Consider the following 14,090-nt stretch of genomic DNA (forward strand, 5'->3'; position numbering starts at 1 on the left):
TTCTTCTGAATATGTATTAGACCTCTCAAGCATAGCTGGACTGCTCGGTAGAATATATTCCAGAAGTGCACCTTTTAGGGCCAAGTTCAAGGTTATCCTCCCATTTAAATAAGCCTGTATATGGCTGTGCGCATGTGTTTTGAGTGATTAACTCGTCACTTTGCGCCAAGAGCCGTAGCCAGGAATTAAATTGCGAAAAAGCAGAAGAAGAAAAGAAAATACAAGCTTTCACCCTACAGTACAAAGGCCCCCAGCTAGCTTTGAAACATACAGGAATGTAGCAAAAGGAGACGAATGCTGATTTAATTACATCCACCGTGCAAAGGAAGAGAAAAGGTGCTTCATTAGCATGAGTTTGTACCTGGTTGTTGTGTGGCATCCCGTACAGCGCTTCCACAAGGTCAGCGGCTCTCTTTAGCAACACCTCCTGCAATATACACCCAGAATGCAACATAATCAGTCATAAAGACGTATAAACACCATCAGCCAGTACATTGCACATGAACAATAAGCATGCATGTGGGTCCGGGTAAATTATAAGCTCTTTATCTCTGGTTGGGAAAAAAATACACAAGCTGACAAGCGGAAATAAAACGTTTTTAATTATATATTATCAAATGCATTCTTTTATTTCTTAGTCACATTTCATTTGACTTAGTTAGACTAGTGAAGTGGTGTGTAACTTAAGCTAAATGAGTCAACATAAGGACTTGCGTTTCAACGATGTGGCCTTGTGGGTATTAAACAAACAAACACTAGCACGCCGCACCGAGTCAAACACAGACGCCGCGTTCGCCTGCTAATTCCACGCACTTTAGCTCAGAAGAACAATGAGTCATTTTCCATATCTTAATTAAACTGGCAGAGTCCTCAAAGACAACATCTCACCCCTAATTCATGCCCCAAATTTGCAGAAGAGTTCAATGCCCATTCCTCTTTCTTCAGGACAATAAAGTGAATTAGCTCGGGTTAATCTAGTTCTTTCATAATGACATTAGGAAATTTTTCAATTAACCCTCTTTCTCTGGCTGTTGTAAAGGACTTCATAAACGACTTCCTCTCCAGAGCGGGCTGAGAGGCTGTGCCCTGGGACACGGACGCTGGGAACTCTCGCTTATCCCCGTCTGCAAGCTTTTGCCCGACTTATAACACAACAAGGATTAACCTGCCGCTTATTTTCCCTTCAAAAATCACACCTAAGCTGCCAACAAGGTGCGTGCGGCAGGGTCTCCAAAGCGTTTCGCACAGGTTGCCACTCCAAGAGTTACTTTTTGGGAATTTACATTATATTGTTGTCGCATTTTAGCATGTCTTGAACTTGCTGACTTGCTTTTTTATCGATTTGCAGGTCGCGTTTGAGTGTAACCACATTCACGGCGTTGTCCTTGCGGGTGCAAAGCGCGGAGCGCCTTCATCATGGCTCGATGGCTATTTCATTCCCATGCACAAGCGCCATGTTGGATCCATATTTATCAAGATTAATCACAGGCCCGTGCGTTTTATAGAGACGCACTCCAAACCTGAGCCTAACCGGATGACTGCTTCTTCAAATGGGCATTTACCTCTGAAATTGGGGGCTGCGTTTCATGTTGCATGCGTCTAGTTTGCATACAAATAAAGAATTACACTTGTCATTCAGCAGGTAGTGTCAATGAAAGGCCCAGCTGTCCTAGTCCGGCTCTCGGCTCTCTCTAAGCAAGATTAAGTGTTTTTCTGAGCCACTAATAATTACTCATCATCTCAGTCATCATATCACAAGACGTCTTACATGCCTCCCAATTTCACCCGACGATTATCGCAATTAACGTTGCCGAAACCTCGCCCCGGCCGACACCTACTTGAACTTCTCGTCCATATGGCAGCCGAGAGGAGGAGGAGATGTAAGGATAGTTTAAGAAAACGACGCATACCCTCAACTCTAATCTGTCATTTGCCATGAGGTGCGTTTCCTAATGAACCGGATTTAGCAGCGCGCACTGAAGTGGGAGTCTATGCGTGTCGAACACGTCAGCCAATCGGCGGAGGAGGCTGTGAATGAGTTTGTTTTGTTCCAGCATGCCCCTCTCATCCTCACGGCCTCACGCTGAGAATATGATTAGCGGTGAGCGGTGTTCGAAAAGCATTTCCATGTAAATTTCAGAGCGGCGGCGTTAAGTGTAATTGACTCCCCTTCTTTTTCCGCATAGACACGAGATTCCAGGTTAGTCCGGGAACTATTTAAGCCTGAAACGATCCCAGGGCTTGTTTCGTGACAAATGCGAGGGCTTATTATTACAAGAGCTCATTGTTCCGCCGGTGGACGAGAATCGTTTAAATGGAAAACTTGTTATTATCACTCTTGAATATCGTGAGTGGTATATATCACCACTGTTAAAGAAGCCAAGTGAGGTGAGGGGCTGGAGGTGCTAATGTCATTATAAAAGTGTAAAGCAATTATTCTGTTAGTTCTTGCCTGAGGTGATGAATACATTGAGAAGTGTGAGGCCGATACGTGTAGCTACCTCGCAAAAGCCAAGAGAGAGAAGATGAATTTTAATGCATGGGTAATTGCTCAACATGAATGCATTTCTAATAATTTTCCTTGGATATTAGATTGAACGGGAAGCGGAATAGATTGGTGTTTGCGAGCTGAAACAGGACGCAAAGAAGCTAATGGAACTGATGAATGCGAGAATACGGCCGACAGGTTACCACTATATGATTCGCAATAAAGATTATTTGATGGCACATAAGCGAACGTATGGAGCCTGATCAGATTTTCATTCCAATGTTTGTCTCAGCCTTATATCGAGACAAATGGATGACACTGATTTCAAACAAGGACTTAAAAGAAAGAGGATTGGAAGGTCCCTTTAGCAATCTCCTGCCTCATCACATGAGTGACTTCACATATTGCTTTTTACTTTCTCTCGCCATCTTCGTATATAAACGCGTTCATTGGACGCCCCTCCCCTTGGATCGAGCAGCAAATTTTGATTTGATCTAAAATCAGGGAGGTAAACTGCAATTCCGTGCAACTCGTACTATGAATATGTAAAGGATTTCTAAAGTATTGGTACTATAAAAAAGTAAAATAATTGAGAAATACTTGTGTTTTTAATGTTAATATTTAGCAGTTGCATGTCCAAAGCAATACATGCACGCCATATTGGCTTTCTGTCTGGCTACAATCCCCCATCAGACCTTGTGCATTGTAGATCCCTGCCTGAAAAGAAGGAAGGAAGAGGAAAAGGAAAAAAAAAAACAATCCAGGAATCGATATCAGGGGCGTATTATCAACTCTACAGCGGAGTCGAGCGGGCGAGCACGAGTGTGACGGCTTTACCTTATTGCTAACACACTGTGTACATCCCTCCCCCCGAAACCTCTTATTACGGCGGTCTGTCTCCCGCCCGTAACATCTAATGCAGCCGCTCCTCCCAGACGCTCTGCCTCTTATTGAGAATATGTGTAAGGGTCAATTGCTGCTTTGCGTGGAGCTAGCTGTGACCCTCGAACGCGATAGAGGTGCAGACGGCTGCGGTAACTATGATGAATCACTTGGCACTTTCATTTACATGCTGCTGAACTCACATTTGGGTCCATTAGAAGCCAAAATCAAATATTTATGTTGTTTATTGGAACTGCTCTGGTGTGATGGCCCTGTGCTGAGGGTTTACCTGAATTTGAGATGAGTGAGTAAAGAAAAAAGCCATTTCTATTTTATTGATGCTGTTGTGCTTTTCTTCTTTTAATATAATATACATATAATAATAATAATGATAAAAGTATTTTAAAAAATTGAGACATGTAATCGCATGCGCTTAAGAAAAAAAGCCATATCAGTCATGTGTTTCTTATTGTTGCTGTTGTATCTTCTTTTGATATAAAATACACAAATAAATTGAGATTTGTGAAATTGCATGAACATCAGAAAAAAACAAAAAAAAATTCAATTTTTTTTTTTTTTTTAAATCGCATGCTATTGTCTTTTTCCTTTTTTTAATGTAATAAAATATGTGAAGTATAACAGTAATAATAAAAATTAAATAAATACATATATAATTTTTTTTTTTTTTTTTTTTTAGCAGCTTCAGAAATGCTCAAGCAGAATAGCTTTAAAACTTTTTTTTTTTTTTGGATAATGGATAGTTTAAAGCATTTACTGGAATGAGATTTCCTGTCCAGATATTGGCCTCCACAGAGACAGAGAGCCAAGTGTAATTGAAACACATCATGTGGTGCAGGGCAAAGTCTTATGGGTTCTTAGTTTGGTGCATGTCCGCGGGACGCTAGCGCTGAGACAACGCCATTCCAGAGCTGTTCAGCGGAAGTTAATGATAGCGGCTGTTCCCATGCTGTGCTTTAATAGATATTTGTATGATATCTGTTATTAGGCCTCCATGGTGGTCAGCTCTCACCGAGCACCCACGAACAGGGTACAAAATAATCTCTTAACATATTATTAAGAAAAGCCCTCGGCGCCGCGCCGCTCTCAGATGGGAAATTAGCACGTTTTCTATTAGCTGGGCACAAGTCATAGATCCTATCAAAGCTAAATGAGCAAAAAAAAAAAGGAGGGACGAATCAAAGAATAGGAAATAGAAAAGGTCCGACAGGCATCCTTTGTCTTTCATGTCACACATCAAAACATCAGAACTGTGATACGTTTCGACCACATGGGAACTGCAGACAAACTGCATGGTTTGTGGAATTTAAGTGGGGGAAAAAAATAAATAAATGAAGCTAAAAAGCCCAGAGAGAGGGCTTGCCCATATTAACGTGCGCAAAACTCATTTATTAACCTGCTAAGACAAGGACTTTTAACGAAAAGCTCTGTAAACAAAAGATTAAACTGGATCTAGCTTTGGAAAATGAAAGGAAAACAAGACCAAAATAATCACACATCTGAAAAAGGCCTCCGCTTAGATTACAATCGCCACTGCCTACTGGGGTGGAAAAATACTTAATTGAACCATTTCGACGTGCCGAAAGTTTGCGCGATTCCGGCGGAATCCAAACACGCTGGATTGCATAGTGATGACTTGCCAAAAGCGATTGCATGCGCTTGCTCATCTAGCCAGTGAATTGTTTCCCGTTTTGACATTTCTATGATAAATAGCTCTTTCACACACACACACAGAATCACTAACCTTGGGCAACCTCTCCGGATCACCTGGATGTCTGGGAATGACCTTCTGCAGTCTCTGGAAGCCGTAGTCAATAGTTGGTTCGTTCAAAGCTAAACCGCAAAACAAGAAAACGCCATCCGTTAGCATCCAGCGCAGGCAAAACAAATGAACAGATTTGTGTTTTCATCATAAATGTTATTACATTCGCTCTTGAGAATGTATGCACCCATCATGCATTTTATTCCAGATAGGTCTGAGCATTTGAATAAAAGGTAATAACGTGCTGTGCAATACTCCGTCAGAGCCACATCTATCACCTCTCCTATTTGGAAGAACGAGGCCTATAATTGATCAGATAAATTTGAAGGAGTTAGCGGATACATTATGAATGAAACGGGCACGCTCATACAAACTCACACACACACACGCTCGATTGCGACTGTCAACCCTGTGAAGTCTGCATCAGTCCTGCTTCCTGAAGCACCCGCTGGATTTATGGGCAACGGGCGATGATGACATATGTCTGGCTATTGCACCCCTTCAGATTTATCCCTCTTTCTCGCACTCTCTCCGCCATCGTGCGCTAAAGCAAAGCAGGCAGGAGGAACACTTCATCTTATGGAGCTTTAATAATCTGTGAATGGTTGACTACAAACTGATGTAGGGCGCTATCATTTCACAGCTGTGCCGGGGCTGGCCTCATGAAATTGCTGGCCACAAATAGTAATTAATCTTTTCTTTCACACTCACACATGCCGCACACACACGTTTCCTCCCTCTCAAATTGGAATTTTGAGTATGAAGTGCTCCAGTTATAAATCAGACAGAGCTGCTCCGTATACAAGTGCATGAATCATAATCTCAACTTCCTGCTACCGCATGCATTGTGTTTAACAAGCTTTAGAAGAGCGCATGGAGGTCTATTACAGTCACACTAGACTTTAAGCATGGGAAATTATTTTCAACAAATATCAAATCACTCTAGGTCGTCTTTTTTTTTTTGTTGCATAAAATATTTTTAAATGAGTAGTGAGTAGTATTTGCCCATGCAAAAACCGTCAACACAATGCTATGATTGGTTAGGTGGTTGTCAAGATGTTGTGAGGCAGCTGGTTTTTAAAGTTAACATGAAATTTTCTGAAAATTTATAAATTCATGTTATAGATCTTATTGTGAACAATTAATCTGTGCATAAGTTTCTTTTTTTTTATTGACCTAACCTTTAATCAAAATGTAATAACTAGACCAGATGAGTGGGAAAAAAACATATAACTTAATATATCCTCATCCATAACATAAACTTGACCATAAATGTGTGTAATTTCGGTCACTAATGTCAAAATCAGAAATGCACAATTGATAGTGACTGATTTCAAACAGGTTTCCTGAACACTACTCTGCCATTGGTCAGACATACAGAGAGCCCCGCCCCCAAATGCATACCATTGGTTGAGCCAATGTGGCTATATTAAAATGAACATAAAACAAATGATACAGAAGGAAGAAAAGATCACAAGAGGAAAGCAAGCAGAACATCAGCATAAAAATATTATCAGACATGAATGAAGATGTCGTTGTCAGTGATGAGGCCGTATGAATCAATGCGCTTTTTCTTTTGAGAGATCAAATCTGTCTGTTCCCCTTAGTCAGCACGCTGTTCGCCGCTGAACTCTGACGGAAACGGGGAGAAACGCGAGAAAGAACTAAAGCAGAGAATGAAAGATGACAGCCTGAGAGAAGAAGATGAGCATATTAGACAGGAACTTCCTGGAAATAATTGGGTGACTTTATGATGAAGTGCTACAATTACATCTAAGTGTAGTAGGGGGCAGCAATCCAATCAATCCGATCTGGTCAATATCAAGACGGCGCTTGTGTTTTGGCGCACACGTATGCGTGTCATCGTGTGACAACGGTGATGCTATTTGACATGCCATCTTGCATGGCTGAAGACAAAGTAGCGTGCAGGAATCCGAAGTAAGATGTCGGCTTGTTAATAAAGCATTGATCGGGCGTATTGATTTTACATGACATGGCTTTCACAAGGATGTAGCTCTCTCACACACACCTTCACCTCCCCCTTTCTTTCTCCTCTTGTCTGTCGTTCCTAGACGGACACCCTCCACCTCTCCGAGATGTAAATGTTTGTATCACAGCACTTCATTATGCCTGAATTTGCCCATATGAGGGTATCCATCATTTTGACCCGTTTTTTACGTCTGGCGCCTGGAACTACACAAATGGATCATGCACTTTGACACTAGCCCTTCAGGATGTATATTTGCCCTGGGACACATAATAAAAGTACCCGGTGACATTAAATATGGTCCAAAAGCAGGCAGATTTACAGCCGTTCTGATGGCACTTTCACACAGTACAGCCCCGAGCAGCAACATGTTGTTCTGTGCTCTGACATTGAGGCTTTGCTGATGAAGGAATGTGTGCGGTTTGATAAATGTATCGGAACAGTGGGCGCTAAACGCTCTTCAGTTATTGATCTGATGCTAATGCAGTAAAAGAGGTCAGTGAGACCTTCATTAGCGCAAGACAGTCCCTCACCTCCGAGATCCTCCACCTCAAACACACCAGGAATTATTAACTACAGCTGGGTGAAAAACACACTGATTTACTATGGTAACCACAATTTATTGAACCAAATACCATATTATAACTGCAACAGCAGTGACTTTAGCCATAACATTTGTCATAAGAAAAATAATAATAATATATTGAAATAAAATAATTAAATGGTAATCATGGTTTCCAGCAAAATACTACAACATATCTATAATAAAACTGTTTGATTGGTAATAAATAGCAATAAATAAACAGACAGACAGTAAATGTCAATCATAGCATCTAGCAAAGATTACAATACACTTGATTAAGCAAATCAGTTATGAAAAATAATTTAATTGAAAATATAGTAAAAATTGTAATTCGTTTCTTGCAAAATACCATAACTCAAACATAAATATAATATTAGCCATTCAATTATTAATAAAAAATAAATACATGGATAAATACATTTTAAAAAAAGAAATTAAATGGTAATCATACCATAGCTACAATAACTGTTTGATATTAATCAAAATAATAAATAAATAAGTCAGAAAATGCCTATAAATCATAGTATCTACCAAAGTAGCATAACTAAAATAGAAATGTTTAATATTAGCCATAAAATTAGTCACGATAAAAGAAAATTAAAATTAATTGACTAATTAATTAAAACAAATCTCCCCCCCCCCAAATGGCTTTTAGATGGTTACTTACTGATCCAAGTAATAAAACGTCCACCCTGAAAATATTCTGATCTCTACATATGGCTCAATGTAAATCTATTGGATTTTTTTCCACCCATTTTATGAGCCACTAAGTGAAAACCAAAAGCCTGATCACTTTGTGTAAAGTAATACACGATTTAAGGTGTAATTCATGTCTGTAGCACAAATGGTGCACTTAAGCAATTTAGCAAACATTACTAATAAAACTAGCAGCCATGATATTTTTGTGGAAACTATGGTTACCATGCTAAAAAAAAAAAAAAATTATAAGGGGAGTACTGTTGCGATTCCGAACACATAAAATTGATAAAAATGACAGAGAAGTGAATGGAAGGAGAAACAGATGTGGTTTTGGTGTGTGTGTGTGTGAGGGGGGGGGGTATTAGTGCTACTGGGCCAGCTGGGAAATATGGAGAACAGATTGAGCAATAACAGTTTAAATCCAGACAGACTCCTGCAAGCATCTCGCTTCTCCTTCACTCTCACGTCGTTGTACTATAAAACTCTTTTTCTTGTTCACAACCTACACACTCTATATCTTCCAGCCCAGGCCTGAGGCGAAGCCCCTCCCACTGGCCTTTGAGCCGGCCCCCCAGCCCCGGGCTTGGCCAATCAATAGCACTTTCCTGTTTTAGAGCTGGGTAATTATGAGGTGGGGAGAGTAGGTGACCTTTCACCTGTTCCGCATTACTTTGCTGATATTAAGATAAATTGCCCGATTTTGGGTAAACATATGCTGCAATTCAGGCTGTCAGCGCCAGTTTGCTCAGGGATAATTTGTATTGATCTCTCCGTTTCTTCCCAATTCTGCTTACTGACCTCACGGATAATGAGAGAGAGAGCGCGTAAGTGCTGGATATGGCCGTAGTCACCGCTGCTTTTCACCGCATGTTTTGTGTGTGTGTGTGTGTGTGTGTGTGTGTGTGTGAGTATCTGGAAGCCTGGCGTATGTCAGTGGCAGAGTGTTTTGCTTACGTCTTCATTTGTCATCCATTTTCTGTTTGTTTGTTCTATCCATCCGGAATGGAAAGAGGGGGGCTGAACGCCGTTTAGCACTCAAGCATAACTGAGCACGTTAAATCAAATCAGGCTCACGTCTCGTACGGGACCGTTATGAATTATGAAGCCGTTCGTATAAAAGGGAAATGTGCTTGCTAATGAGCTAGCATGCTTTTCGGGCCGCCTCGCCTTCGCAGAACGAGCGGAGTGAATGAACAGAAGGGTTTGCGTTTGATGGATGACAAATCTAAAGCTCCTTGGGCTGGTCATCATGTTTAGTTGGTTTTTTTCACCCCTCATTTGTAAAAGAGAATGTTAAGCACAATCTGCCAGGGACTTAACGTAAAACAGCCTCCGATTTTACGTCCAGAGAGAGTCTGTGTGTGTCTGCATGTCGCCTGCTCGTGTGCGTGTGTGTGTGTGCGTGTCTCCATATATTTCAAGATTGAGTGTTTTGACCTTGTTCTCACAGACTGTATATATTGTCATTCTTCAAAGCTGACACGCTAGAGTGCGGCAGATACTAAACTGTGACAAGTTTTTATTTAGCAATAAGAGAAGCGTCCCATAGTAACATCACTGGGAAGTGACACAATCGCAATAAATCACAATAAAATGCAGCTGCGCAGATTCACAAAGTTACGAGATGACAAAAACTCACTAAATATGCCATGCAGATTTTCTGCAAAATCTGGATTCAAATATGGTAAAATATCAAATCAAATTAGCCAATATATTAAATAAATGATGTTTAAAAGACATTTTACACTGGGTTACTGGAGAAACGCAAAACATGGTAGAGAACAACCAACAAGTTTTTAGTTGAATTCATTCTGAAGACTTTAGTGTTGCATTCTGGGTAATGAAGTGTTCTTCCACTGACTATGGTCCATAAAATGAAAGTTCATTTATTAAATATTTTGAAATATATAAATAATTATCTATCTATTATTTTTTACATCACATGTTGTTTCATACTTGTAAGTAAAAGACAAAAAATGAAAGTTCTTTGAATTTCCATCCATTGTAACATCCTTAATGCATATTCTACACATTTCTGCATTCAATTCTGTTCAAATTCTTTTCATTTGGTTAAAAAAAAAAAATAAATCTGTGCTTGCATTCCAGACGTCCATTACATCCCATGATGATGATAAGTGTGTATCTTTGGCTCTGATAATGAATGGCTTTCTGGCTGTTGCTCTCTATTACTTTGTCTAATTATCCTTAACTGCTGCGAGCTTATCTCCGCCCCACCTCCACCATCAAGAACCACTTTTCCACCTTTTTTTTTTCTTTTACAAACACAAATCAGAAAGGGGAAACACAAGAGATTTTAAAACGGAGAGAGATCTAGAATAGCGCTGCCCATCTCTGGATTGTCAAAAAGTTTCTTAAGGGAACCGAGAACGCCTGACTGTTGTCAACACGTGCTGTGAAAACAAAAACATAGAAAGGAAATGTCTTTTAACACGGATTGCCCATTGTTCCACAACTGAGCGACAGAAACATGCAAGAAACAGAAAAAAAAAATGAAAGAGGAAAGCATCAAAGGCCAAAGAGAGTTTTTGAGTTTAATGCAGCATAATAAAAACAGGAAAACATTCATTTGTTCCAGCACAGCTGCTGGATTTCGCTCTAAATGAGGTCAATTTTCACTGCAATTATGATCATCTTCCTGCAACTGCCCGACCAAGAGATGCAGTAATAATTCAGTTACTTTTCTTTAGTGAAAACAGACCACCTACATAATTAGAATTTCTTTGAACAGACCTGAAATATAATCTGAGAGAAGGACTAAGGCATTTTTTTTTTTTTTGCTCTTAATAAGCGTAATAATAAAACATACTAGCAGCTGCCATTAAGACCCACAGATGCGTTTCACATGAGAAACTTTCTCTTGTGGTTTTATATATATATATATATATATATATATATATATATATATATATATATATATATATATATATATATATATATATATATATAGTGAAAAATATTAAATATTTTAAAATAATATTTCTATATAAACTTAGACTGCTAGTGTATAAAACACATTATTAAAAATACTAATGCAAGGTGACTAAAAGTGAGCTAGGCCATGTGGTTTCTCCTTTGCTGGGTGGCACAGGTGCCATGCTAATACTGCCTGAACCAAGGTTCAAATGAAAGCGATTTTCAGGATTAAAGTGGAAAAGAACGAAGGATGGACAGCTAAAAGGGGAAAAATTAGCTGATGGCTGACTAGTTTTGTACCATTACAGTGCTTTGAATTTCAAGCCTGATTTGAGGGGAAAAAGCCAAACTAGTGAGGAAGAGGGGGGAAAAAATGTGGTTTTCGGAGAACAGAGCGAGCCGGAGCTCTTCGACATGGCGCTAACTTCTTCATTTTATTGCCAGCTGTCTCCGAGGAAGCTATTTCATCTCCGAGAAATTCAGATACTCCGGAAATTAAAATTTCAAAGATCTGCGGCGTGAAAAAAAAGAGAGTGTGGGAGAAAAAAAAATCAATGGAGGCAGATCAATGCTCATAGAAATTTCATGAACTTTGAACCGATACAGGCATGATGATGAGAAGGAGAGAGAGGGGGCCGCTCGAGCCACCGATAAAGTGTCGACAGGACAAGAGAAGCCCACTCTCACGATCTAGGCCGTTCATATTTTATTTCCCTGACAGAAATTACATTTCAAGTCTATTTCTGTAACAAGGAAGGGTAAAAAAGACCCCCACCACTTCCATTTCTCTTTTCCTCCTCCTTTTGTCAGCATTCTCCATCCATGTGACTCTCCTCCGGCGGATCTGACTCAAACGCAGCGCTTTAACGGCTCGCCGATATCAAATCGAATTGGGTTCCGCCTTCTCTGATAGCAGACGCAAATTAATATTGTAAAATGAAGATCGATAAATAGATGAGGGGGGAGGGGGGAATCAATGGGCGCTAAATTATTGCTGCATTTCGTCCTCATTCGAGATGAGTTGTGTTTTCCTTTGCCGGTCAATACTTTGTGGCTTCTCTCATTAATCTATAAATAAATTTGGCGATGAATGTGACGCACGGGTTAGGCCCGGGTCAGAGGGCTGCAAACGGGAAGATGTTTGGGAACGAGAGAGCGCCCCATCCATCAGAACGAGTGCTGGCCACTGGAGCATGACTAATTTCTCTGACTTAGTGAGGACAAACCTATTTAAAGCTGCCAGAGGTAAAAAAAATGGACTGAGCCAAAATAGCAACCAGCAGGGCCAATTATACCCAAATCACCCCAGTGCAACTCTCTTTAAGGAGAGAGGGTTCATTCGACCCTTCCAGCACATGCAGAGGTTGACTGAATCTTTTTTGGACCGCTGCTTATTATAGAGTTGTAGCTTGTCACAATATTGCGTTAAAATATCACCACAATCCCCACTGGTGTGACATTGCTCACAATAATGGCGAACTCCTCTCTGAAGTAATAATATTTCTCAAAGAACTGTCTGAGAAGAAAAATTCTCATCTGCTGAGAAGGACTCAGTTCTTGGTTCTAGTTATTAGTGAGCAGTTCCCCAGTATACTCGTATCATTAGACAAGAGTGCAATAGTGAGTATCCATCTGTTTTTGCCCATTAATTTTTCTCCAGACATTTCATTTAAAAAAGTAGAAAACATAATTTAAATGAAATAAAACAATTAGTATTTATTTTCTTAAATTTTACGTAAAAAATAAAATAAAATACAGTTAAATTAATGAGTGTGAATTCTGATCCAAAAAAGTTCAAATTTGGGAATATTTTCTTCTTTCGCTTCAGGATCTTTGATTCATATACCAAATTTGAATCATTTTGAATCAGAATCTTTGATGTGAATGTGAATCTGAATCAAAGATTCTTAAAGTCTTATTAATTGATTATGATTTTACAGTAGTAACAATAACCATATTTATTGTTGTTTTTTTCTGAATATATTTAATGCATCTATCCATCTTTAAACTTTCAAGATTTTAAACTATTCAAAGCTTTAAAATAAGATTTTTTTCAAGTTAACATTCAAAGTTGGTCTTGACAAACTTACAGAATTTCTTTGATTTTCAAATTCTTCTTCCTGTCCAAATTTAGTAATTGAATTAAATGAAAGAATTCTCAATTTAGTTCCGAACGGCACACAATCCTGCTGCTAATTGTACAATTTCTCAATGGTGAAAATGAATAGATATTCTCTATTAAGCTTGGAGTGCAGCTTATTGTACTCAATGTAGTGAACATGATGGAGACGGAGAGGAAAACAACTCCTGGAATGCATTCAAACACCTCTGTTTACATTTCCTCCCTGCTACTGATTACTTCTGGTACTGCGTGTGTGTGTGTTTGCATAAGTGTGTGTGTGCGTCTGCGGTCCTATCAGATACAGCTCGTGCTCAGCGAGGCCAAAGGCAGTGGGTGGGGACGAGTGTCTGATGGACAGATAGCCCAGTGCAAACGGCTGGCTGATAATTCGCTGATATGCCTTTTCATGTGCCACCGTTTAGATTTGTTTACCATCTTTCCTGTTTCCATCCACCCCCTCCCCATCTGCTTACAAAGACCCCACTAGAAGATCGTCCACTTCGAGCGGTAATGGACTTCCTGGAGAAGCGGACGAGTCTTTTGAAGTACGATTGCAGAACTACAGAAGGGAGGTGAAAGGGAAAAAATCCACTCTTTACAATTTTAAACACTTGC

General features: G+C 39.7%; 1 protein-coding gene across 26 annotated transcripts in view; it reads right to left on the reverse strand.

Moving 5' to 3' along the window:
- Nucleotides 1-14,090, reverse strand: part of ebf3a (EBF transcription factor 3a) — a 109,610-nt gene that overhangs the window by 6,193 nt on the left and 89,327 nt on the right. For all 26 annotated transcript variants that reach the window (XM_058792916.1, XM_058792919.1, XM_058792918.1 and 23 more), the window contains 2 exons: nucleotides 5,133-5,221; nucleotides 362-427 (listed from right to left, as the gene is read on the reverse strand). In XM_058792916.1, coding sequence (XP_058648899.1) covers nucleotides 362-427; nucleotides 5,133-5,221 — 155 coding nt within the window. The remainder of the gene's footprint in view (nucleotides 1-361; nucleotides 428-5,132; nucleotides 5,222-14,090) is intronic.

The sequence above is a fragment of the Onychostoma macrolepis genome, chromosome 12, assembly GCF_012432095.1.
Source record: "Onychostoma macrolepis isolate SWU-2019 chromosome 12, ASM1243209v1, whole genome shotgun sequence".
NCBI lineage: Eukaryota > Metazoa > Chordata > Actinopteri > Cypriniformes > Cyprinidae > Onychostoma > Onychostoma macrolepis.